We start from the raw sequence: 27770 nt of genomic DNA on the forward strand, positions 1-27770 counted from the left end.
CCTGGGTCTCTGGAATTCTAGTCACTATGCCACCGCCTCTTTTTTTTGGGGGGGGGGGGCGGTGGTGTTTGCCCTTTTCCAAGTTTAGTAGGTTGGGAGCTAACATGACCTCCTCAGGGCTCAAGCAAAAATCGCAACCATAAAGTCCCTACTATTTCTTTTACTAAAATTTATCATCAGTTAAGACTGAGTCGGGTACAACCACATTAATGGACTTGCGTCAATTTTTTTCTTAAGATGCTACACATAAAAACAGATGAGCCTTCTGAATTAGGGCGAATAATCGGGAAATCTGTTGTGTCTACATCTGGGATCGGGGAGATGTTTGAAATTCCAGTCCAGAAAGTGTTACATTGCGTTCTGATGCGTCACTTCCGCTCTGCCCCTGGCTTCATTGAGTTACCGGCTGGGTTCGAGCTGAACATGAAGCTGCAAATATTTCTGCATCTCACTGTCTTTTGCATTTTTCTGATCCACTCTCAAACATCTGGGAGTGAAAGTCTTGGAAGAGGTGGGTTAGTTTTTATTTATTTATTTAAATTGCTGGCTTTGTTCTCTTTTAATCAAAAACTGCAAACTCAAATACCAATTATGTGGCTACGGTGGATCCGTTTCCTCCATCACTCTTTCCTTATATTCGATAAGTCTTTCAGGTGTCTAATGCCTCTGCAAATAGTTTTCTTTTATTCTGGACCCAGTCATTGGCCAGGAATGGAAGGGAGGAGAGCGTAGGTCCCGTGTCCGTTAAAGGCAAATAGTTTATTTAATCTCCATTTTGTTTTCCAATACCCCACACCCTCAAGAACTACCTATGACAAACACACTCTTTACACGGACCAGCAATGTATATACTAATAAGTATCAATCAAGTTAAAATGATCCAGTTACATTGAGCTGGGAAGATTAGAGTTACATATGTGGGTTTGGGTGCTAAAGTTTGCCTCCAAGAACTTGTCAGAGATGGAAATTCACAGCAATGATAACGTTTTTCAGGATTTGGCGATCACATTCACTGGAGAACACTGGATGATGGGAAGAAAGAAGCTGAAGCCAGGTATGCAAAACTAAGTGGAAGCATCCTGTATCTTGGCACTGAAACTTTGTGATTTAAACTTTGTATAATTACTTTGTAATTGACTTTTTTCCTTCTTCGAACATTCTAGTTAGAGCAAAATTTGACTATGTGTTAACACGATTTACTAAAATGCGATTCCTAAATTACAACTGATTTGTTTCATTCCTTCAGCATTTACTCTTTATCTTTACCTTTGATTCATCACCAAATCTGTGGAACATGTAGGTGTATGATTTTGATAATGTAGTCTAACTCTAGGAAGATTTACAACCAGTAGAAATTGTTATTTTACAATGCTTAACAAGTATAACAGATGCACACAACACCTCACTTCCTGAATGTATTTTTGTCTGAAATATGCAGATTTAAAGACCTTTTTTCCAGCTACTTTGCCACAAGGTGTCAGTATTTACCTTTCCAAATTCTTCATTCCATACAGCAATAATTGCATTGACCAGGTTTACTGTAAAAACAGTGAAACCTGTTGATATTCACTATTGTTTATGCACAAATGAGACATTAACCTCAGGAAAGTGCAGATATGGTATTAAAGGTGATAATCCAGATGTAGCTGTCCAAGATGCACTGCTGCCCATTCAAATGTATTGAGCAGCATGAAGTTTGTGTACTTGAGTTGTAGCTTTGGACCCAGAAAGTTAGTCCTTGTCCGTTTAAGTCTAAGTACTATAATTAACAGATTACGTTTTAATTATTGCCAAACAACCACTTTGACACTGAAAATTAACATTTACAAATTTGGATTCTCATTTCTTCAGCTTTTAGTTGTTGGAGGTTTAGTTTCATAAACTTTTTCTGTGTGTCTATCTCTATCCATTCTTTCTTTTTCATTGTTCATTTTGCTTCCTGTTCCTGATTTGATATTGAATTCACTGTTTTAATTTACACTTACTGGTTCAGATGCTGCACTGTTCATTAACAGGATATTTGACTTTTAAAAGATGGAGGCAAAAATAGAAAAGGAGGAAAGATTGCCATGACAAAATGATAGGATAAAGACAATATAGAGAAAGGATCTTCGTTTGGAAAATCAAGATTTAAAATCAGTTTGATTTGAGCTAATAGAAAATAAGGTGCATAAACCCTATATACAAACCCTAATAGTAAATGTAGGGTTGGACAGAGTAAAAGCTTCTATAGGTATGAAACATGGGAGATTAATGAGAGTAAACATGAGTTCCATAGAGGCAGAGTAGGAGAATATAACGGGAAATAATAAAATGGCAGGGAAAAAATACTTTTGCAATCGTCTTCAGGGTAGAAGGCATTATAACATCTTGGAAATGATGGGGAATCAAGGGTCTAGAGAAATGAGGAACTTAAAGATACTTGTATTAATAAAGAAATAGTACTGGAGAAATTAATGAGACTAAAAGCCAACAAATACCCTGGATGTGATGGCCTACACCCTGGGTTTTAAGAGTTGTGGATGCATTGGTTTTGATCTTCCAGAATTCCTTAGATTCTAGAATGATCCCTATAGGCTAGAATGTAACAAATGTAAACTCACTGTTCTAGAAAGGAGGGAGAGAACACAGGGAACTATAGGCCAGTTAGTCATACATCATCAGTAGGGAAATTGCTAGAATCTATTACTAGGGGCGTGATAACAGGGCACTTAAATAATCATATAATTGGGCAGAGTCAACATGAAAGGGAAATAATGTTTGACAAATCTTAGTTTTTTTGGAATCAGTGAATGCAGTACATATCTGTTTTCAAAAGGCATTTGATAAGGAGCCGCACTAAAGGTTAATACAAAAATAAGGGTTTGTGTGATTGGATTAATATATTAGCTCAGATTGAGAATTGGTTTGTGAACAGAAAGCAGGGAATAGGAATGAACAGCTCATTTTTGTGTTGATAGGCTGTAACAAGTGGGGTGCCACAAGGACCTGTTCTAGGCCTTCAGATAACTGCAATCGATTTGAATGATTCTGAAGAGGGGACTGAGTGTAATGTACCCAAGTTTGCTGACAATACAAAGGTAGATGGGAAAGTAATCTGTGAGGAGGGCACAAAGAAGCTGGAAAGGGATTTGGGCAAGTTGTGATTGGGCAAGAACGTGTCAGATGGAATATAACTTTTTAATTTTTAAAAATTCATTCACGGGATGTGGGATTCGTTGGTTGGGCCAGCATTTATTGCCCATCCCAAATTGCCCTTGAGAAGGTGGTGGTGAGCTGCCGTCTTGAACTGTCCATGTGATGTAGGTACATCCACAGTACTGCTGGGAAGGGAGTTCCAGGATTTTGACCCAGCGACAAGTGAAGGAACGGCAATATATTTCCAAGTCAGGATGTGAGTGACTTAAGAGGGTAACTTCCAGGTGGTGGTGTTCCCACCTATCTGCTGCCCTTGTCCTTCTGGATGGTCGAAGGATTTCTCTTCTCTGACCTGTTCCTGTAGCCACAGTATTTATATGGCTAGTCCAGTTCAGTTTCTGATCAATGGTAAGCCCCCAGGATGTTGATAGTGGGGGATTCAGCGATGGTAATGCCATTGAACGTCGAGGGGCGATGGTTAGATTGTCTCTTGTTGGAGATGGTCATTGCCCGGCACTTGTGTGGCGTGAATGTTACTTACCACTTGCCAGCCCAAGCCTGGATAGTGTCCGGGTCTTGCTGCATTTGGACATGAACCGCTTCAGTATCTGAGGAGTTGCGAATGTTGCTGAACATTGTGCAATCATCAGCGAACATCCCACTTCTGACCTTGTGATGGAAGGAAGGTCATTGATGAAGTAGCTGAAGATGGTTGGGCCTAGGACACGACCTTAAGGAACTCCTGCAGTGATCTCCTGGAGCAGAAATGACTGACCTCCAACAGCCACAACCATCTTCCTTTGTGCTAGGTGTGATTTCAACAAGTGGAGAGTTTTCCCCCCTGATTCCCATTGACTCCAGTTTTGCTAGGGCTCCTTGATGCCACACTTGGTCAAATGTGGCCTTGATGTCAAGGGCAGCCACACTCACCTCACCTCGTGAGTGCAACCCCTTTGTCCATGTTTGACCCAAGGCTGTAATGAGGCCAGGTGCTGAATGGCCCTGGCAGAACCCAAACTGGGTGTCAGTGAGCAGGTTATTTCTAAGTAAGTGCCGCTTGATAGCGCTGTTGATGACCCCTTCCATTACTTTACTGATGAAGAGAGTAGACTAATGGGGCGGTAATTGGCATGGTAGGATTTGTCCTGATTTTTGTGTGCAGGACATACCTGGGCAACTTTCCACGTAGCCGGGTAGATGCCAGTGTTGTAGCTGTACTGGAACAGCTTGGCTAGGGTTGCGGCAAGTTCTGGGACACAAATCTTCAGTACTACTGCCGGAATATTGTCAGGGCCCATAGCCTTGGCACTATCCAGTGCCTTCAGCCGTTTCTTGATATCTCATGGAGTGAATCGGATTAGCTGAAGACTGGCATCTGTGATGCTAGGGACCTGCGGAAGAGGCCGAGATGGATCATCCACTCAGCACTTCTGGCTGAAGATTGTAGCAAATGCTTCAGCCTTATGTTTTGCACTGATGTGCTGGGCTCCCCCATCATTGAGCATGGGGATATTTGTGGAGCCGCCTCCTCCAGTGAGTTATTTTAATTGCCCATCACCATTCAGGACTGGATATGGCAGGACTGCAGAGCTTAGACCTGATCCGTTGGTTGTGGATCGCTTAGCTCTGTCTATCACTTGCTTATGCTGTTTGGCACACAAGTAGTCCTGTGTTATAGCTTCACCAGGTTGACACCTCATTTTTAGGTATTTCTGGTGCTGTTCCTGGCATGTCCTCCTGCACTCTTCATTGAACCAGGGGTGATCTCCTGGCTTGATGCTAACGGTAGAATGGGGGATATGCTCTGAGGTTACAGATTGTGTTTGAGTACAATTCTGCTTCTGCTGATGGCCCACAGCGCCTCGTGGATGCCCAGTATTGAGTTGCTGGATCTGTTTGAAATCTATCCCATTTGGCACCATGGTAGTGCCTCACAACACGATGGAGGATATCCCTAATGTGAAGCTGGGACTTCGTTTCCACAAGGACTGTGCAGTGGTCACTCTTACTGATACTGTCATCAACAGATGCATCTGTGGCAGACAGGTTGGTGAGGATGAGGTCATGTATGTTTTTCACTCTTGTTGATTCCCTCACCACCGTCCACAGACCCAGTCTAGCAGCTATGTCCTTTAGGATTTGGCCAGCTCGGTCAGTAGTGGTGCTACTGAGCCACTCTTGGTGATGGACATTGAAGTTCCCCACCCAGAGTACATTCTGTGCCCTTGCTATCCTCAGTGTGTCCTCCAAATGATGTTCAACATGGAGGAGCACTGATTCATCAGCTGAGGGAGGGTGGTATGTGGTAATCAGCAGGAGGTTTCCTTGCCCATGCTTGACTTGATGCCATGAGACCTCATGGGGTCCAGAGTTGATGTTGAGGACATCCAGGGCGACTCCCTCCCACTTGTATACTACTGTGCCACCACCTTTGCTGGGTCTTTTCTTCCGGTGGGACAGGACATATCCAGGGATGGTGATGGTGGTGCCTGGGACATTATTTGTAAGGTATGATTCCATGAGGATGACTGTCAAGCTGTTGCTTGACTAGTCTTGTGAGACAGCTGTCCCAATTTTGGCACTATCCCCCATTTGTTAGTAAGGAGGACTTTGAAGGGTCAACAGGGCAGAGTTTGCTGTTGTTGTTTCCGGTGCCTAGTTCGATGCCGGGTGGTCCATCCAATTTCATTCCTTTTGAGAATTTGTAGTGGTTTGATTCAAGTGAGTGGCTTGTTAGGCCACTTCAGAGGGCATTTAAGAGTCAAACACATTGCTGTGGGTCTGGAGTCACATGTAGGCCAGACCAGGTAAGGGTGGCAGATTTCCTTCCCTGAAGGACATTAGTGAACCAGATGGGTTTTTACAACAATCGGCAATGGTTTCATGGTCATCATTAGGCTTTTAATTCCAGATTTTTATTGCATTCAAATTCCACCAACTGCCGTGGCGGGATTTGAACCCTGACCCCCAGAGAATCACTCTGGGCCTCTTGATTACTAGTCCAGTGACAATGTGGTAGAATGTGAAGTTAGCCACTTTGGAAGGAAAAGTATAAAAGCAAAATATTTTTTAAAAGGTGAGAGAATGGAAAATGTTGGTGTTCGGATTGATTGAAGAGTCCTTGTACATGAATCACAGACAGTAAACATGCAGGTACAACAACCAATTAGGAAAGCAAATGATATGTTAACCTTTACTCTTACTCTTATACTCCAACCCTTTTGTAATAAAGTCCTTGGTGAGACCACATCTGGGATACTGTGTACAGTTTTGGTCTCCTCACCTTAGGAAGAATATACTTGTAATAAAGGATCCCCGAACTGATTACTGGGCTGAGGGGATTGTTCAAGAGATGGAGTAAACTAAGCCTATTCTGCCTGGATTTTAAAAGAATGAGAGGTGATATCATTGAAAGGTGTAAAAATCTTAAGGGTCCGGACAAGATAGATGCTGGGGGTGGTGTTCTTGACTGGGGAGTCTAGAACATGGGATCAGAGTATCAGAATAAGGGGTCAGTCTCTTCGGACTGCGATGAGAAATTTCTTCATGCAAAGATTGTGAACCCTTTGGAATTTTCTATTGTGGGGAGCAGTGGCTGCTCAGTCATGGAATATGATCAAGTCAAAGATTGACATTTTTGGATACTAAGGGAATCAAGGAAAATGGGGATAGTTTGGGAGGATGTAGCTTAGTGATCTTCCTGAATGGTGCCGCTGACTTAAGGGGCTGAATGGCCTACTCTGTCTGTTTTTGTTCGAGATATTAACACCTCTTCAATCTGGTATAGGACATAGTTTCTTACCACATTTTTGATAATGAGCCATGTCAGGAGTTATTAGGGCAGATGACCAAAAACTTGGGCAAAGAAGGTGGGTTTTAAGGAGGATGTAAAGAAGGAAAGAGAAATGGAGAGACAGAGAGGAAATCCCAGAGTTTTGGCTCTGTGCAGCTGAAGGCATGCTCTCGAAAGGCAGAGTAATGAAAATCAGGGATGCTCAAGAGCCCAGAATTGGAGTGCAGAGATCTCAAAGGCTAATAGGGCTGGAGGGGATTGGACAGAGGGACTTGAAAACAAGGCTAAGGATTTTAAAATGAAGGCCTTGGTGGATCGGAAATCAGTGTAGGGCATGATGGAACAAATGCCATCCTGCTATTTTGTAAGCCTCAATGAAGAAATATATCATAAGTTGATTCTAATGATTGTCAGAAGAACCTAGAGAAATTGAATGAAATTAATTCAACAAACGTATTTTTAAATGTCAATGAACAAGGGGTGAAAATGCCAGGTTGAGTTTGAGAGTGTAACATGGTCAAAGAGCTGTTGTGTAAAACTTTGCTTCTAATGTACTGTCAGACAATGCAGAAACTTGATGCACAGCTAGCAACTGTGTGTATCTAGAGGTTTGCCATAAATGTGACCAGCTGTCACATTTATGACATAGAGTAATTATATTATTGGATTATAATTGGAACATTTAGTGGGGAATTATGGGTGTGATATATTTTGTTTGTCTTTTTTCACCGGTTTTTTCCTCCTTTTCTCTCTTTACGTGAGACTATTGATTCTTTGCTAGGTTACAGTTCTTGCCATGTGTTTTTTTTCCTCTTTATTCTTTTGTGGAATGTGGGTGTTGCTGGCAAGGCCAACATTTGTTCATCCCTAATTGTCCTTGAACTGAGTGACTTGCTAGGGCATCTCTGAGTTAGCCACATTGCTGTGATTCTGGAGTCACATGGAGGCCAGATGGGTTAAGGATGGTAGATTTCCTTTCCTAAAGGGCATTTGTAAACCAGATGGGTTTTTACAATAATTGATGATGGTTGTCGTGGTCACTATTACTGAGACTAGCTTTATACTCCAGGTTTTTTTAATAATTGAATTGAAATTCCACAAGCTGCTGTGGTGGAACTTGAACCCATGTTCCCAGAGCATTAACCTTGGCCTCTGTGTTACTAGTTCAGTGACATTAGTACTATGCTACTGTTTCCCCATGACCTGTATATCTACCTGTCTGAAATAGTTATTTTCATATTTAAGCTAAGATTGTGAAATCCAGTAGACTATATTTGTCTGTATAAAGACAATTGAGCCCAAACCTATTTTTTGCAAAACATTGACATAGGTGCACAGTAAGAAGCAGGATCCCTGGGGGATTTTCTCCTCCCTAGCTCGGGGCCATCAGTGCCAGTAGTCATGTCAAATGTCAATGTATCAGTAATTACATTGTCACGGTCCAATAACAATCATCTTGTTGACTGGTAATTGCATTGTATAGCAATTACATTGTTAAGACAGCTCAACACCTCTTTGTCCTTTTGTCTGTGACATCTTTTGGTTATCTCCACCTATCACTGGCCCTCTATCCAGCTCTTCTTGTCCCACCCCCCAACCCCTAAACCAGCTTATATTTCACCCCTTTTCTATTTTTCCTTAGTTCTGTTGAAGAGTCAAGCGGACTCGAAACGTTAACTATGCTCCTCTCCACAGATGCTGCCAGACCTGCTGAGTTTTTCCAGGTATTTTTGTTTTTGTTTTGTTAAGACAGCTGCTTGTTAAAACAGGTCATGGGCATTGGATCACCTATAAATGGGTACAATTGTAAAACTCTAGTGTGGAAGGGACTGGGAGAGGCAGCTACACTGCAGAGTTGTCTTGAGAATAAACCAGCTTGAAGGAAAAGACTAGCTTGGACTCATCCACAACAAGCACGTGTTATGAGTAACATACCAGAGAGGAGAATTCAACTGGTATATGTGGCTGAGAGAAACTAACTGAACAGGCTGGGGTTTAAATCCATAAATCCATGGTCTAGCTGGTTCAGCTGCTGAGTTGTCAAAGGAACATTTGAATCTGTGTTTTAACATTTTTTTTGGCACAAAATGCTGCAGTTTTGTTGTAATGCATTGCCCTACACAACTCTTAAATAAGCCTTTATGATTTTAGCCATGAGGTCCCTCAATGAATTCTGCCAGTAAAAGCAGTGTGTAACTGAATCATACCAACAAAAAGATCTTGGGTTTGATTTCTGATCTGTGCTGAGTTGGTAGATTTTTAGCTGAGTTTATAATTGAACTTGGTGCCCCTGGATTGAAAGAGAAGAATTAACCAGGGTTCCCAATATTGATCTCTTATTCAGTGACCCTTGAAAAAAGATTTATGGCAGTATCTAAATCTGGCTGGATGTTGAGTACAAACAGGATAGCTAGCTTGCCAGCTTTCACTGTCCAGATTGTCCTTCAGGATAGGAAAAAGCAACGGGAGGGAGAGCAGTTGAAAAGTAAATGCTGTGATGTTTCTGCAAATTGTGACATTTGTTTACTCAGAAGTGCTGGTGTAGATTTTAGCTTGCAGCATTTTAAATCTTTTTCAATTTAATATTCGACTGAAAATTTAGTTACCATTCAAGGTGAATAATTGTGGAATGTTTACTCATACAAGACATTCAAGATTTCTTGTTTAATTTTTAGTGGCCTACCATTGATGTTGATTATACACAAAAGCTGGTGTGGTGCATGTAAAGGTAGGTTCAATTTTTGTTTAGAATCTACTAAGATTTTAAAGTGTTTTTCTTTCACGAATGTTAATTTATTTGGCTTAATTACTTTGAGTGCTGTTAAGTTCCTTGCAGTTACAGAGAGGTGGAATTGGGTCACTTGTAAAGTTTTTAAAAGTTATTTGTTCTCTATTAGCACTGAAACCAAAGTTTGCTGATTCTCAGGAGATCTCAGAACTGGCCCATAACTTTGTCATGGTGAATATAGAGGTAAGAATATCTGTGATTTAGCCTAATGAAAATGATGAACTGGTGAATGCTATCTGACCCTCAAGTCTGTCCCATAATGTCATACCTGAAGCATTTGGATTAGACACCCACTAATCACCAGCAGCCATGTAACCTCCTGGAAGAGATTTTTAAAAAAATTTAAAAGGCCACATCAGGGAAAAAACGATCAGAAAAATTCTTCTCTGACCTGCTTAGGCAATCAAAACTCATCCACAAGATGATGTTTATGCTACTTTGTATTTACCTACCTTTCTATAAGGTGAGTGTTCTCACTGCTTTCCTCCAGCCAGGAACTGGTCAGCCTTTTTTGTTTTGAAGGTGTGCAAACAGTAGGCACTCTCTGCATTTGCCGACAACTTATTTCATAGGTCTGCTACCTGCAGGGACAAGAACCGCACCCTTGCATAATTTCTACATATCGCCCAGTGTCCTCTCCAATCTATCAATAGGTCTAGGCCTTTTACAATTATACCTTTATCAAATTACCCCAAATTCTCAGCATCTCCAAAGTCAATAGACCCAGCTTTTTAAGCCTATCTGAGTTGCTACGATAATTTGAGAAATAACTCATTCTTGTGGTCCTCCTCTGAAAATTTTCCAGAACTTTGTGTTGGAAGCCATGTAAGGGGATCAAGACTGGACACAGTGTTCAAAATATGGTCTCACCACAATCTTGCATGAGGATAAAATTATGTGCGTTATTTAATATTGAATAGTGAAATGATGAGTATTTTCTCCTCTGCTTTCGTAGGATGAGGAGGAGCCAAATGATTCTGCCTTTAGCCCAGATGGAGGATACATACCTAGAATCTTATTTTTGGGTAAGAACAAAGTATCTTTGACTTCTGCTTGGTACCCCCCTGCTGTAGCAGAGTTGAAGTGAGGAAGCCTGTGGGATTGGGGGATACAAAGCCAGTGTACCCTCAATACAATCCTAATACTGAGCCTTTATTACACTGTGTTGAGTGATATATTAATTTTAAGCCTACAGTTACTATTTCGAAATGCAGAAAAAAAACTTATTGTCAATTTTCTCGCCTCAATTATTCCACCACTGGATTTTGTGATGTTCCGGTGGACTTAATTGCTAATCTTTTAAGAAGATAACACTGCTCATAAGCACTTGGCTCTAAAGTTCATCCATTTCAGTGCATAGCATTTTGTTTTACTAATTTTTATATATGGTGTTTATTGAGTCGTAGAGTCATCACAGCACAGAAGGAGGCCATTTGGTCCATCGAGTCCATGCCAGCTCTCTGTAAAGCAATCCAATCAGTCCCATTGCTCTGCTCTATCCCTGAAGCTCTAACTTTATTTCCCTTGAGTGCACATCCAATTTCCTTTTGAAATCATTCATCATCTTCGCTTCCACCACCCTCATAGGCAGTGAGTTCCAGCTTCTTCCTGAATCCTGTAAACTCCAATTTCCAAGCACCTGTGCAGGAAAGATTCATTGAATAACTTTAACCTGGTGATCTCATTTGCTTGTCTTCGACTTCCTGCACTATGACTAGTATTCTTTTTATTAATTATGGTGATATTAGCATCACTAGGAAAGTCAGCATTGATTGCCCATCCCAGGTTGACCTAGGCCCAACCATCTTCAGCCTGTTTCATCAATGACCTTCCCTCCATCACAAGGTCAGAAGTGGGGATGTTTGCTGATTGTGCAATGTTGAGCACCATTTGGCGGCGACTCAGGTACTGAAGCAGTTCATGTCCGTATGCAGCAAGAACTGGACAATATCCAGGCTTGGGCTGATGAGTAGCAAGTAACATTCACGCCGTACAAGTGCCAGGCAATGACCATCTCCAACAACAGAGAATCTAACCATCTCCCCTTGACATTTAATGCTTTACCATCACTGAATCCCCCACTATCAACATCTTGGGGGTTACCATTGACCAGAAACTGAACTGGACTAGCCATATAAATACTGTGGGTACTAGAGCAGATCAGAGGCTGGAAATTCTGCAGAGAGCAACTCTCCTCCTGACTCCTCAAAGCCTGTCCACTTCTACAAGGCACAAGTCAGGAGTATATACTCTCCACTTGCCTGGATGTGTGCAACTGCAACAACACTCAAGAAGCTCGACACCATCTAGTGCAAAGCAGCCCACTTGATTGGCACCCCATGCACCACAATAAACATCCATTCCCTTCACCCACCACTGACTCAGTGGTAGGAGTGTGTACCATCTACAAGATGCACTGCAGCAACTCTCCAAGGCTCCTTTGACAGCATCTCCCAAACCTGTGACCTCTACCACCCAGAAGGTCAAAGACAGCAGATGCTTGGGAACACCACAACCTGCAAGTTCCTGTCCAAGTCACACACCACCCTGACTTGGAACTATATCGCCATTCCTTCACTGCTGCTGAGTCAAAATCCTGGAACTCCCTTCCTAACAGTACTATGGGTGTTCCTACACCACATGGACTGCAGTGGTTCAAGAAGGCAACATATCACCACTTTCTCAAGAGAAATTAGGGATGGGCAATAAATGCTGGCCTAGCCAGTGACATCAACATCTCATGAACGAGTATTAAAAAAAAAATTGAAGATGAGAGTTCATTTTAAACCATTGCTTCTCCATGTAGTGAAGGTAGTCCCAGAATGCTGCTGTGTAGAGTGTTTGACCCAACGACACTGATTTTTGGAAAACTATGGTTAATGACTCAGCTAGTTAATGTAAGTCAACTGATTTCTAAAATTAGGAGTCTCTAATGAATTTGACCATAACGTATCTAGTTTTATTTACATAATGTCAGATAGTAATTAGTTGCTACATTTAGATTTTCTGTATGGCGTTGATTTTCTGATTACCAACAATACTGGGTGACAATGTTAGAAATGCAGGTCCCTTTAAGAGTAGACCAGGACAAGCTTCAGAGTGAATGGTGAGCAGGTGATGCTCATTGAAGCCTGTACTTAAGAGCTAAGTTTTTCCCCAGTGGGGGAGTCCCCTTCTGGACCCTTCCCTGTCCAGAAACAGGAAGAGTGGAAATTGGTATTTGTACTGAACTATAGTTTAACAATAAAGCAGGTATGATTCTCAGAATGTCTTCTGCCTGATTTGGTAAAGAATATCCACCTGTTAAACACTGGGGATGTAATGACAAAGAATCAAGTACAGGCAAATTGGACAGATGAATTAAATGTCCCTATTTTTAAAAAAAAAAGTAAATTTAAAGTGATCAGATTCTAGTAAATATTCAGTGATTGGCCTATTGATAATTGGCTAATCCTGAATTTTTCTTCCATTTATTCTATTTTATTATTGGTTATATTGCAGATGCTGGAGGTAAGGTTCATCCAGAGATCGTTAATCAAAATGGAAATCCCAAATACAAATATTTCTACAGTTCTGCTGACCAAGGTGAATATGCAACCAATATTCAGTCATTTCTTCACAGGGCATTCTCCCTTTCTTTCTTAACCCACACCTTGATTCTTGGCGATTGTTCAGTTCATTGATCACACATTCAAAGTTGGAGAGTGGACAAGGAGAATTGCAAACTTCTCCTGGCTTCCTGCTTTTGCTTGACATATTTTGAAAGATAGGAGTGATTCTAAGAAAAGACTTGGCATGCTTTGTCCTACTAACTGTTGAGTTGCTCAACCCTGTGACCAAACTTTGAACTAATAGATACTTTATTTATTGCTAAGTATGTTGCTGCTTACACTCCCCTCTTTTTTTTTTGGAATTGAGGAGTCTGAGGCCATTTTGAACATTCTCTTTCCCTTAAATTCAAATAATGTAATGTTGGATCTGTTCATGTAAAAGTGTTACCCAGTACAACTGCAATCAACTGATATGGAGAAAAACAATATGTTTGAAGTGAGGTTAGGTGGTCCTGATCCTAGTCAAAAGAGATATACTCTGGTCATAATGCCATGAACCATCTAGGACTTCTCGCATTCTTCAGTGCTTGCTGCATCATTGGTTTGCATTGGTTGCATTCAGCCAACGTATGCTTGATCTACATCTTAAAAAAAAACTCAATAATATTTCCTCAGCAGTTGTGACAGGCCAGACAAAGTTCAGCACTGCCATGTGTTACCTTCTGGTTGAGTTCCAGAAAGGAGTTGCTGAATAGTGGCCAGGTACTTCCCCATAGGAAGGGAGAGAGAATGAGATTGCCAAACACATCAAACTATCCAGGCCTTGCAGGTCAGTTATACGGTGGCAACTGGAGAGGCTTGAGAGAGACCTACACATGCCACTGATGGAATTATTTACCACTGTTGGTTGCTCCAGATAATTTTGAATCCCTGGGTCAGCCAGCTTTCTTAAGTTAGTTTACATGTGATGAAATGTCAAAAGGGTGCACTTGAAACAAAAAGAACATCCCCAATGGCTTAGTCGGCAACTGAGCCAAATGGGGTGCTGTTGAGTCATAAGGACCCAGAAGGTCTCTGCTTTGATCCTGAGCTGTGGTGAGTTAATGATTTCAGCTGGAGTAGGAGGTGGAAATTTAAAGCCAGGAGAATAAAATTAGCCAGGGTTTCCAATTTTTAATCAGGACTCCATGGCACCTTCTGGAAAGTGTGTGCATCTATTAAGTGCATCACTAGGTTTAGCTGTGGTGCTCTGCCCTGCCTGATCAAATGGCGTGGTAACCCTCGCCCTGGAAGCGCTCACTTGAAGAACGACCGCTTGGGCAGATCTTGAAGAGGGAAAGAGCAAAAGATTGGGAAAAAAAAAGAATTTAAAATAAAATAGTTCTTTATAAATAAACAAAAATCAAACCTTTCGCAAATAACTCTGTTAACATTTATATCTTTTGCCGCCCTTGAAACTCAAATCTTCTGGAGCTTCAGAAAGTCTGTGTAACTGGATGAGAGGAAAATTTTCAGAAAATGTATATAACTGTTTTTTGGATTTGACCAGTGATATGAGTAAGATGTTTCAAAATGTTCATAGTTTAAAAATAAATGTCATTCATTTAAGGGCTTTTTCAAACTAGACTGAATGAGGTTGGCAGTTTTTGTCTCTTTGATCTTTCATTCACATTTTAACAATCTGTTTTCTGCTTGTATGTAGTGGTGTTTGCCATGAAGGAAGCCCAGGAAATGCTGACCGGTGATATAACTACAGAGCATCGAATTTCAGATGAATTTTGAGTTGACCAACCACTAGCATCTGTACATTATCTGACAACAAAAGAGAACTTTAGAGCCTTGCCTGATGCCATTTACTGATTTAATATTGTTATATTGTTTCACTTAAACTTTGTGCTTTTATTTACTGATTTTTTTTTTTCTTTTTAGTTCTTGAATAAATCTAGAAGCATAAGATTGAACACACACATCTTTGGGAGATCATGCCTGCACCATTATGGGATAGCTTACTGATGTTAAATAAATTGTATTCTTATGACATTGCATTAATACCTGTATTCTGGTTGCCCTGCTGGGCAACTATTTTTAACCACTCATCCACCTATTTATATTTTTCATTTGTCTGCAAAGTGTCACTCCAAGTGTCGTAGCAAGGATGTTTCGTAAATACATGTGGGTTGTAAAGTTAGGTGAAGTCCTGAATAATTGTGTTGAGTTGGACAATTTTTTTCAAATGTCAAACAAATGATTGGTGCTAAAAAATAATCAGTGCAGTACAAAAAAAACAATGTGCTTGTTAGAATAGTTGTCAGATTGCATGATGTATTTGCCCATGGATACATGCTACCTTTCCTCCAGGCTACAACTATCTTGACAAAAGTTATCAATGTAGTTCATTGACCAACCTATTTGGGAATTTTACTTGAATAGCTTGGCAAAAGTCTGTAAATCATTCTCTCTCGTTTCCTAAGACTGACTTTGTTGAAACTCACCCTGTGGAGAATTTGAGCCTGAATGTCAGTTGATACTTAGATGGTAACTCTGAATTCTGCATCAGGAATCTTAATGGTTCTTGTAAAAATCACATGCACATGTGATTTTTCAATTCAGGCAGCAGTTCTTGTATAGTCACAGACCTCAAAATTATGTCATGGTGTTACAATTTTAAAAACACTTAATGTACTTCTCTGAAATACCTCCCTCTGCTCCTTTAGTACTGAAAGATTTGGGTGAACTGGGATGGGCGCCCTGGAATTTGGCAGCACAGAATCCCTTAGTCTAACATCTCAGCATTCCTGTAGAAAAGGAAATCTGATGGTTGGTAGACATGGGAAAGGGAAGAAATTAGCATATTGGCTTACGTTAGATTCTTGATGCGTGTCAGCAGTGAGGGGAGGGAAAGCATGAGCCTGACAACACTGCTGGGGATGTGGTCTCAGTTCTGGCAGTGATAGTTTGTAACTTTCCAACCCTTCCTAACTAGGTCAATGCCTCTGCTAAAATAGTAGAGAAGTTTCAGTTTCTCGTAACTTGCATAATTGCAAGATCATGTTTTTAATATTTTCCTCGCTGATTTGATTCTTTTGACCTCCTAAATTTAAAATATATATAGTTCTGCTATCTGTTCCATGTAGAATTCTTCTGACAGAGGAGAATTCCCAGTATCAGCACTTCTGAATTCAAGGGATTTGGAAAATTCAAGAAGTTCCACTGAAACAGGAACTCTGAACAGTTGGCAGTCTCTAAGAATGTAAGAAGCTGGGATGCAGGGCCACAGACCTGGATTCAAGCAATAAATATTTTGGATTAATTTCACACTACTTTTGCATTTTGCATTACTTTTATAGTTTGAAGTGCTGGAAGACTTTGTTTTGTTCTTAGAATTGTATTTTTTTTAGCCAGAGTGAGTTTTATATTGTGTTCAATGAACTTGTTAATGGCTGTTATTTATAATGCAGAATGTTTCCAAATTTCTAATAGCATTTTGGATTCCATTATGGTGTCTTATACAAGCAACGCCCGCACCCAATTTCTAAACAGCAGAACCATGCAGTACCTGTCTATCTGAAGAATTTAGAGATGATGTACTATGAGGAATTATAAAAGTGAAGTTAAGAATCAAGGAGCCGGTGTAATTTTTGTACTTTTAAACTATTTAAATAGTGTCTTCTGTATTGTTCATGAAACAAATCAGAGATGGGCTTTTTAAGCAAAACTTCCCCTTCCTATTGGCCTAATATGAAGGGATTTGTTGCCCTATAGTTTAGTAGTGTACTGCAATGCAGGAAGTTAATTGAAATTGGACTAAATGTTTTCTGTATTGTATTTTTGATACATCTTTTGGAATGGAAAAATATAAAACTAAAAGAAGTTTGGTATATTGTGGTCTGATTGCTTATTATCCATGCAGACAGTGGGCAGCCTTGGAGCAGCCAGTTGCTTCTTTAGAGTGGTGATTTACATTTCCAGCCAGTGGCTCAGTGTTCTAGGTGAAAAATGCCAATGAAAGGCATCGGGTTTAATCTCTGTCCATATGAGAACTTCACCTTCCAAGCCTCTGGTTGTGAATCCAGCCCACTGTTGCCAGTGGTATACGCCCACATTCTGTAATGTTGAGTGAAGTTTAAGATTAAATGCTTAATAGTGGAACTTGGAGAAAACAAAAAAAAAACCTTTTCCTTGTTGCAAGATGGTTTTCTGTTTGCCTGCCCAAAATCACTTTGTTGGTGTTAGTTGTGGGAAAGTTAGTGACCTATAATGACCCAGACTCCCAGCTGAAGGTAAGTGGATAAGGACTCAAACATTTTGAGAAAAATTGAGAGAAATCTTAAGGATTTTAATTTTTTTAGGAAACACTCCTAAGAAAATAGGAATGATTAGTTAGCAATTTTTAAAAACTCTTCCTAAAATGACTAATCGACTATCCAAAGGCTACTGCCATGTTGCAAAAAATGATTTCCCAACTTGTAAGTAGTAGGAAAATAATATGCAATGAGCCATGTTTCTGATCAAGGCTTTACATAACTAAGTTCCAAGAACTGGAGAAATTATTCGTTTTTTTTCTAATTTCCAAATTTTTACCTTCAAAACACCAACATTGCTGGTGTACGATTCTAAAGCTGATGGCAGCTCTACCTTGTCCAAGTTAACCAGATAAACTAGATGGTGATTGGGGAAAGGCTGTTCCTTCTTGGAGGACACTTCTGCTTTGCAGCAAGGGCCAGCTTGAAGCCTCAGCCATTTACAATCTATATTAATGACTTGGATAAAGAGATGGAAAGTAATGTATCCAAGATTGCTGATGATATAAAGCTGGGAATGTAAGCTGTGAGGAGGACACAAAGGCTGCAAGGAGATATAGACATTGAGTGGTCAACAAGGTAGCAAATGAAAAGTGAAGTTATGCACTTGGTAGTAAGAATAGAAAAGCAAAATATTTTTCAAAAGGTGTGAAGCTTCTAAATATTGATGCTCAGAGAAACTTTTTTTTCTTTCCTGGGATGAGTGTGCCACTGACCAATATTTATTGTCCATCCCTGATTGCCCTTGAGACGGTGGTGAACCATCATCTTGAACTGCTGCAGTCCACGTGGTGTAGGTATATCCATAGTGCTGTTAGGGAGGGAGTTCCAGGATTTTAATCCAGTGGCAGTGAAGGAACAGCAACTTAGTTCCAAGTCAGGATTGTGTGTGACTTGGAGGGGAACTTGCAGGTGGTGATGTTCCCATGTGTCTGCTGTCCTTGTCCCTCTAAATTAAAAAGCAGAACCACAAAGTAATAATATCTGGATTGCTGGGACCAGTGTTCTGGTGAGTCATATAATAGGACTTTAAATATTGGGCGAAGGGGTGGGGAGAGCTCACGTGAGGGGAGATGTGGTAAATTAAAGAGAAGAGAAAGATCAAGGCAATTGGGTAGTGTAGAGATGTGGGTAGTAACCAGAGTATATGAGAAAGCTAGCTAGAAATGTAAAAACATAAGAGTTTCTACAGGTATTTAAAAATGAAAAGAGTAACTAAAGTGAGTGTTGCTCTCTTAGAGGGTGAGACTGGGGAATAATTAATGGAAAACAAGGAAATGGCAAAAGTGTTGAACAAGTATTTTGTGTCTACACTGTAGAAGAGACACAAAGTATGCCAAGAATACTTGAAAATCAAGAGGTAAAAGGGAGGGAGGAATTTAAAACAATCACAATCAGTAAGGAAAGGTACTAGTAAAACTATTAGAACTAAAGGTTGACAAGTTCCCTGGAACTGTTGGCCTCCATTCTAGGGCCTTAAAAGGAATGGCTGCAGATAGTAGATGCATTGGTTGTGATCTTCCAAAATTCCTTAGATTCTGGAAAAGTCCAGCAGATTGGCAAATCACACGTGATAGGAGGGAGACAGAAAGCAGGAAACTATCGGCCAGTTAGCCTAACATCTGTCATAGGGAAAATACTAGAATCCATTATTAAGGAAGTAATACCAGGACATTTGGAAAATCATAGTGCAATCAGGCAGACTCGATGTTTTACCAAAGGGAAATTGTGTTTGACTAGTTTATTAGAGTTCTTTGAGGAAGTAACAAGTGATGTGGATAAAGGAGAACCTGTATATACAGTAACTTGGATATCCAAAAGGCATGTGATAAGGTGCCACATCAAAGGCTACTTCACAAAATAAGAGCTCATTGTAGAGGGCAATATGTTAGCACGGATATAGGATTGATTAGTTACCGAAGCAGAGGGTAGGGATAAATGGGTCATTTTTGGATTGGCAAGATGTAACTAGTGAAGAGCCACAGGGATCAGTGCTGGATTACTGGGGGCTGGGGGGGGGGGGCGGGGGGAGCTGAAGAGAGTGGGTAGAAGACAAGAAAGTGGAATTAAGGCCAGAGTCAGATCAACCATGAACTCATCAAAATGGCAGTTAGTGCTGTAAAAAGGCGGCATAGCTTGACTTTCCCTGACGATCCTGCCCGACACAGCAGGTACGCTCTGCGTTTCTGAGGAGGCTCGGTTCGGAAGTCCAGGTAAGAAATATGGAGCTCCAGTGCAAGGTAAATAAATAGGAGCAGAGCAGCAGTCCAACAGTGATTGCCACTCCTCGGAAGATTTGGCCAATTATTCTAGAAAGAGTAATATTGTATCAGAAGTGCATTATAACCCTCTACACACAAGTTTGTATCAATTGTTTTATGATTAATCTTTTTGAGTGGGTACAATGCAGTGTCCAGGATTTTTCTATTAAACCTTTATTAGTTCCCAAAAAAAACTGTAGTAAAATACCTTGCTTGTGCAAAATAAATGTATAGAGGAAATTGTGATGTCAAAAATCTGCTTTCGATGTCATCCTTCTAATTTTGACAGGAGGGGTGGAAATTAAACTGGGCACATATACACGAAGTTATAGCCATTTTTTGGAGCTCTTATGGAGCTATTTTAGATGGACCTTCCACCAACTCCCTAATGGAAAGTGGCATTAGAAGGGATTAGGCTAATGTGAGGATCTTAGCTGACCTTGCAGCAGGTTGGGGCAAGTTTGGCAGTCCACTAAGAAGAGGCAGCATGCACATGTTGAGAGGGGTCAGATTTAAAGTAATTGGCAATGGAAGCCAAAATGTTATGAGGAAAAAACTTTTTCATGCAGTGAGTGGTTAAGGTGTGTAATGCACTGCCTGTTGTGCAGGCAGGTTCATCTGAAGCATACAGAAGGGAATTATTCTGTTATCTGAAACGGAAGAATGTGCAGGGTTACGGGGAGAGGCAGGCGAATGGCATGAAGTGAATTGCTCATTCAGAGAGCAGGTCTGAACACAATGGGCCGAATGGCCTCCTGCGCTGTAACATTTCTGAGATTCTGCAAATGGCGGAGCAAGCTCAAGGGGCTGAATGCCTTCTCCTGCTCCTAATTCTTGTGTTCTAGGTGGTAGAGTTTGCAGGTTTGGAAGGTACTGTCCAATGAGCCTTGATGAGTTATTGCAGTGAGACTTGTAAATGCTACACATTGCTGTCACTGCTTAGGTGGTGGAGTGAATGTCTAAGGTAATGAGTGGGGTGCCAATCAAGCGGGCTGCTTTGTCTGAATGGTGTCGAGCTTCTTGAGTATTGTTACAGCTGCATTCATCCAGGTAAATGAAGGATATTCTATCCCTACTTGTGCCTATGGGGATTTGATAGGTGAGTTACTCACCTCAGAATTCCCAGCCTCTGACCTGCTCTTATAGCCACAGTATATATATATATATATATATATATATAGCTGGCCTAATTTTTGGTCAATGGTAATCCCCCAAGATGTTGATGGTGGGGAATTCAGTGATAGTAATCATATTGAATGTCAAGGGGAGATGGTTAGATTCTCTTTCGTTGGAGATGGTCATTGCTGGGACACTAATGTTACCTGCCACTTATCAGCCCAAGCCTTAATGTTGTCGAGGCTTTTCTGCATGCAGGAATGGACTGCTTCAGTATCTGAGTAATGACAAATTGTACTGAACACTGTGCAATCATAAGTGGACATTCCCACTTCTAACCTTTTATTGGAGGGAAGGTCATTGATGCTGCAGCTGGTGATGGTTGGGCCTAGGACACTATCCTGATGAACTCCTGCAGCAATGTTCTGGGACTGAGATGATTGGCTCTCAACAGCCACAACCATCTTCCTTTGTGCTGGCTATGGCACCTACCAGTGGAGTAATTTTCCTCTGATTCCAATTAACTTCAACTTTGATAGGGCTCCTTGTTGCCAAACTTGATCAATTGCTGTCTTGATGGCAAAGGCAGTCACTCTCACCTCATCTCTTGAGTTCAGCTCTTTTATCCATGTTTGGACCAAGCCTGTAATGAGGTCAGAAGCTGAGTGGCCCTGGCGGAACACAAACTGAGCATCAGTGAGCAGGTTATTGCTGTGTAAGTACCACTTGATAATATTGTTGAAGACATCTTCTGTCACTTTGCTGATTATTGAGAATAGACCGATGGGGTGGTAATTGGGTGGATTGGATTTGTCCTGCCTTTGTGGGCAGAACATACCTGGACAATTTTCCACATTGTCAGGTAGATGTCAGTGCTGTAGCTGCACTGAAACAGTTTGCCTAGGGTCACAGCTAATTCTGGAGCACTAGTCTTCAGTACCACTGCCAGGATGTTGTCAGTGTATCCAATGTCTTCAACTGTTTTTTGATATCATGTGGAATGTATGGAAGTAGCTGAGGTCTGGCATCTGTGAAGCTGGGGACCTCAGGAGGAGGCCAAGATGGATCATCCACTTGGCACTCCTGTTGAAGATGAGTGCAAATGCTTCAGCCTTGTCTTTTGCAGTGATGTGCTAGGCTCCCCCATTACTGAGGATGGGGATAATTGTGGATGATCCTCCTCATGTTGCTTAATTGTCCACCACTGTTCCTGATTGGATGTGGCAGGACTGCAGAGCTTTGACCTGATCTGTTGGTTGTGGGATTGCTTTACTCTGTCAACTTCACGTTGTTTTCGCTGTTTGGTATGCATGTAGTCTTGTATTGTAGCTCGAATAGTTTGGCAGCTCATTCTCAGGTATGGCTGGTGCTACTCCTGCTCTACTCTCCTGCACTCCTCATTGAACCAGGGTTGATCCTTGGTTTGATGATAATGATAGAGTGAGGGACATTCCAGGCCATGAGGTAACATTATGATTGAATACTGAATTAGCTGCCGCTGATGGCCCCCAGCACCTCATGGATGCCCAATTTTGAGCTGCTAGATCTGTATCTATCCCATATAGCGCCACACAACACGATTGAGGGTACCCTCACTGTGAAGACGGGACTTCGTCTCCACAAGGACTGGGCGGTTGTCACTCCTACTAATATTGTCATGGACAGATGCAACTGCAACAGGTAGATTGGTGAGGACAAGGTCAAGTAGGTTTTTCCCTCTTGTTGATTACCTCACCACCTGCCATATGCCCAGTCTAGCAGCTATGTCCTCAAGACTCGGTCAACTTGGTCTGTAGTGATGCTAGTGAGCCACTCTTGGTGATGGGCATTGGACTCCTCCACCCAGAGTACGTTCTGTGTTCTTGCTAACCTCAGTGATTCTTCCAAGTTGTGTTCAACATGGAGGAGTACTGATTCTTCAGCTGAGGAAGGGCAGTAATCAACAGGAGGTTCCTTGCCCATGTTTGACCTCATGCCATGAGACTTCATGGGGTCTGGAGTCAATGTTGAGGACTGCCAGGTCAACTCCCACCCGAACGTGTAACACTGTGCCATTGCCTTTGCTGGGTCTGTCCTATCAGTGGGATAGAACATACCCAGGAATGATGATAGAGGTGCTTGGGATAAATTGTCAAGTATGATCCTGAGAGTTGATAATATCAGACTGTTGCTTGACTAGTCTGTGAGGCAACTCTCCTGATTTTGGCACAAGCCCCCAAATGTTCGTAAGGAGGACTTTGCAGGGTTGACAGAGCACAATCTGCCATTGTTGTTTCTGGTGCCCAAGTCGATGGTGGGTGATCGGTCTGGTTTTATTCTTTTTTGACTTTTCTGTCATGGTCTGGTATAACTGAGTAGCTTGCTAGGCCTTTTCAGAGGGTAGTTAAAAGTAGGCCAGACCAGGTAAGCCCATCAGATTTCTTTTCTCAATCTAGTGTACCAGATGGGTTTTTATGACAATCTGATAGTTTCATGCTCACCTTTAATGAAACTAGCTTATAATTTCAGTTTTATTAATTAATTGAATTTAACCTCCACCAGCTGCTGTATCCCCAGAGCATTAGGCCCAGACTGGGCCTCTAACACACTATGCCACCATACCCACATATACTGTTTACAACTAATGATTTTACAAACCATGAGAAATGCCATCCCTACATTGCAAGACATCTGCAGTGTACTTTCTGCAGTGGACAAAGCAATAACCAGTTGATCTATTTTCAACTGAGGCAGTTGTACATTGGCGGGTGTCTTGATATGGTCAGAATCAGTTTTTGTTCCCACTGCGACTATGGAACACACATAATTGAGGCACTGTAAAATGAATTTACCTTCAGGAAAATAAACAATGATTTTATAAATATAGAAAAAAACTCAAAAATAACATAATACTAAAAATGTGCTTTAGGCATTGCAAAATAAATATACAATGCCTGTGCCAATTTAAGAGCTCCTTTGCCCATGGAGCATCTCTTGCTCCCATTCCAGGTATACATGGAAAAAGCACAAACTATAAAATACAATGAATTTTGCTGTTTATTTCATATTTTGAATCAAATCTGGTCTTTAGTGAGACTAAGGCATAAAATGGACGCAAGACTACTATTTTCTAGGCTCCATCTCTCTATCTTTTCAGACAACCCATTTTTTTGACTAAGTTTTCAGTGAGGCCTGCTAATCTCCCTCCATAATTCAGTGTCTGTTTCACTATCTATTCCTTTTTTTTAACCCTCTTCTATGAAATGATTTTGTGTTTTTTATGTTAAATGTGCTTTATAAAAGCATGTTGTTGGTGGAATTATATTGCAGCCCTGTAGGAAATTGATGCAGAGTCTCTTCCAATTTTCTTCTCTGTCTGCACTGGTTATGCACTAGGTTACCTGGCGCAGAGGAGCACTGAAACTGTCCTTGCATGTCTTGATCCAACTACTATGGTGCACAAGATTGATCCAACATCACTCATTTTCCAGTTCCTCCTTCCTTCCATCTGTTTATTTCTGATGAGAGACAAGATCACTGACTTAATGTTTGTGAAAACATGATTGCAAAGTACTATTCTGCCATCTTGTGGTGCAATGTGTTGGCAGATATTTGGCCAATTTGGATTTGAACTAAATTCAAGCTATTGAGGGTCAAAACTTTTGGCATTAAAGAAAAAAATAAACAACTAAGCCAGGTAATAAATGCTACCTTTGCTATAACAGCAGGTGACACAGCTCATACCATAGACATCCAACTTGTGCCTTTATTATTTTCTTTCAGACACTTTGTTATTTTCTATAAAGCATAAGGCTTTCTGGTACCTGTAATGGTGCACAAAATCATAAATGAGTCAGTAGATTTAGCTAAATGGACCAAGGTATGGTCTATTAATGTCATTAACATTTCAAATGTGATGGTCATGAAGAATAATGTGAATGGCTGTATGAATGTCCTCTGTATTGTAAAATCATATTGTGGTCACAGCAAAGACACATTGAGAAGCTATGTAAAAATAGCGATGTGGCTGTTTTATTTTGGTAACTATTCAATGTCAAGCCTTTATACTAATCAGATTTTATTTGATTATTGGTTTCATGTTCTTCTAATTTAATATCCTCACAGAAGAGTTAACGTATTTTGTGCTACGTTGGGGACAGGGCTGCAGCTATAATGCTATATTGATGGTGTACGGATGATTGGTATTCTTCAGGACATCATTTAAAATTGCTACATTTACCTCCCTTCTGCTAGCACTAGGGAAATGGTTGGAGTATGATTTATGAAGAATAGGACACATTGAAAACCTATGTAAAATACAGAGCTCTCTTTATTTTGTTTTTCAGATTGAGATAGATCAAAATAGATTATATTTTCAAACTAAAATGAGTGACTCACTGTGAATGAGTGCCAACTGCAAGGTCTGATACATAATTACCTTAGAAAAATCAGAGCAGGAAATGCAAGCAGCACCATCCCTTGACCACAGTTTGATTTTCCAGTAATCAGAGACTATGAAGCTGTACACATTAATTTTTCTAACATTCTCCTTAAAATTTTAGTGACATTGAAGAACTATCATAATGTGATTAGTGATATGTACCAGAATGTGTGCAGGTTGTATAAACTTGGCTTGTATTCCCAGGAGTACAGAAGATTGAGGGGCGATCTAATCACGGTGTTTAAAATGTTATACAGATTTGATAAGTTAGATACATGGAAAGCATTTCCTGTGATAGGGTAATTAAGGATGAAGGAATATAATAAAATTAGAGCTGGATCACTAAGGAGTGAAAGCAGGAAGCTCTTTTTTCACACAAGTTGGTTTGAACTGGAATTCTCTGTCCCAAAACAAAGCAGAAGATGGGATAGTTTGAGCTTTCAAGACTGATATGGATAAATGTTAAGTAAAGGGATCAAGAAATATGAAACTAAGTGGGGTAGATGGAGTCAAGGTACAGATCAGTCACGACAAAAACAGAAAATGCTGGAAAAACTCAGCAGGTCTAACACTATCTGTGGAGAGAAAAACAGAGTTAACGTTTTGAGTTCGTATGAAGGGAACTGTGAAACGCTCCGAAGAAGAGTCATATGGACTCAAAACCATAACTGTTTTTCTCTTCACAGCTGCTGTTAAACCTGCTGAGTTTTTCCAGCATTTTCTGTTTTTGTTTCAGATTTCCAGCATCTGTAGTATTTTGCTTTTATCTTACAGTTCAGTCACCTTCTATAGGATTATTTTCTTGTAGTTCCACTTACCTCCTCTGGTTGCTATAGTAATTTTGATCAATGATTTCAAAAGGAAATTGGATGGTCGCATGAAGGAAATAAACTTGCAGGACTATGGGGATAGAGTGGAGGAATGGGACTGACTGGATTGCTCCACAGAGAACCGACATTGACTCGATGGGCCGAATGGCTTCCTTCTGTGCTTTAATGACTCTATGACCGTGCTCTAATTTTAAAATGTTAATCAATTAAACAATTAGCTATTCCACTCAAAAATGAATTGATAACCACAAATAAAACATACAACTTTGACCATCTTTTTTTTGTTTTGGGTGTGATACTGATCAAGGTGTGGTCTATCTGATGTCACCAATACTTCAAAAAGAAAGTTAGGAAGAATGATGCGTGCGGCGTGACGTTCCCGACGTGTTTAGAGTAAAAGAAATCCACGCTGTGGAAAGGCGGGGAGACGTTTCTATTCCTCGTCTGACGTTTTGTAATCTCCTCTGCCCCACCAGAGCGGTGAGATGCTGGGATTGTGTTTGTTATACCCTCACTCACTGGAAGCAGCAGCGGCTCCTCACAGCCATCTGTAAAGAGGCAGCGGAGCTGAAACTGAACTCGACTGGGAAATCGACCTGGCGGCTTCGCGTCTGTTGCCATTAAGCATTGAACAAGAATTGTTTTTGTTATCTTTTGACTTGTATCCGGGTTTAGCCCAGTTATTCCAGAAGAACTGTGTAGAATAATCATACAATAAGGTGAGCGTCTTATTTGCTTTTGCATCTTCCGTGAGGACAGGTTTTCCAATTCTGATTGACCAGTTTGTAAGTAAACCAGCGTGGCTTGTCTTGCCTAAAAGCTGATGTTACTCTTTTTTCTTTCTTTCTGGATACCGAAGTATTTTATTTTCGGGCAGCAAATCTCTTCTGCTAAGTGGCATTTTTGCTCACAAGCCCCAGACTCACTTTCAGAGCAGGCTTTTATTGTCCATTAAGATCGCAGCGAATTTGCGATGAAATTTGCCGGTTCTTTCAACACCCCGTCGTGTCCTGCACTCAAGCCCATCTATCAGATCGCAAAACATTTATTGTTTTGGAAGGCAAAGCAAATTCCTTCCGATGCAAACTGGATACAGTGTTAATGAATCTCTGGAATATTGATGTTTTAAATTGCTACAAGTGGCCAAGTGAGTCTGCGCCTAATATACTCATTGAACGCCACTGTGAAACAACGCTGCTTTATTTTGGGGAAAAAAATGCCTATTTAGTCTGATTTAACATTGTGCGATGTTATACATCGTTTACTGTAAAGCTGTTTATCATGGTTTTACAAAAAAGAATTGAAGTGTTTGACCGCATTTGCTAAAAAAAGAGCAACAATTTCACCATCCAATCCCCAAAGGGACTTAAGTAACGTCAATCAAACCTGTCATGTTTTTGTTCTCCAATACCAGATAGTAGTTGATTTAAAAATAGTGACTGCAGTGATGTCTGTTGGAAAATTATTTAAGTGTGCACCTGGTACTCTCTGGATCGTGTACCATGTGACGGATAGTTCTTGAAGGATTTAGTAACATACTGAGCCAGTGGAGGATCCCCATTTCTGTTGATC

At 40.7% G+C, this 27770-nt stretch overlaps 2 protein-coding genes and 1 long non-coding RNA gene across 3 annotated transcripts in view; 2 read left to right on the forward strand and 1 right to left on the reverse strand.

The window, feature by feature from the left end:
• Positions 1-348: 348 nt before the first annotated feature.
• txndc12 (thioredoxin domain containing 12 (endoplasmic reticulum)) lies at positions 349-17148 on the forward strand. The gene is made up of 7 exons (XM_078561108.1): positions 349-511; positions 994-1054; positions 9607-9659; positions 9829-9902; positions 10675-10744; positions 13221-13304; positions 14973-17148. The coding sequence occupies exons 1-7, from the start codon at positions 364-366 to the stop codon at positions 15050-15052; spliced, it is 570 nt and encodes a 189-aa protein (XP_078417234.1). The 5' UTR covers positions 349-363; the 3' UTR covers positions 15053-17148.
• Positions 17149-21444: 4296 nt separating this feature from the next.
• LOC144692755 (uncharacterized) lies at positions 21445-26520 on the reverse strand. Its single transcript, XR_013579386.1, has 3 exons — positions 26187-26520; positions 24329-24445; positions 21445-21619 (listed from the first exon to the last, which is right to left on the reverse strand). It is a non-coding gene; the product is annotated as an uncharacterized LOC144692755 (long non-coding RNA).
• A 68-nt stretch (positions 26521-26588) lies between these two features.
• Positions 26589-27770, forward strand: part of LOC144692359 (ras-related protein Rab-3B) — a 155526-nt gene continuing 154344 nt past the window's right edge. Inside the window, exon 1 of the mRNA XM_078561109.1 lies at positions 26589-26917. The gene's annotated coding sequence lies outside the window, so the exon portion shown is untranslated. The remainder of the gene's footprint in view (positions 26918-27770) is intronic.

The sequence above is a fragment of the Cetorhinus maximus genome, chromosome 17, assembly GCF_964194155.1.
Source record: "Cetorhinus maximus chromosome 17, sCetMax3.hap1.1, whole genome shotgun sequence".
Classification (NCBI taxonomy): domain Eukaryota; kingdom Metazoa; phylum Chordata; class Chondrichthyes; order Lamniformes; family Cetorhinidae; genus Cetorhinus; species Cetorhinus maximus.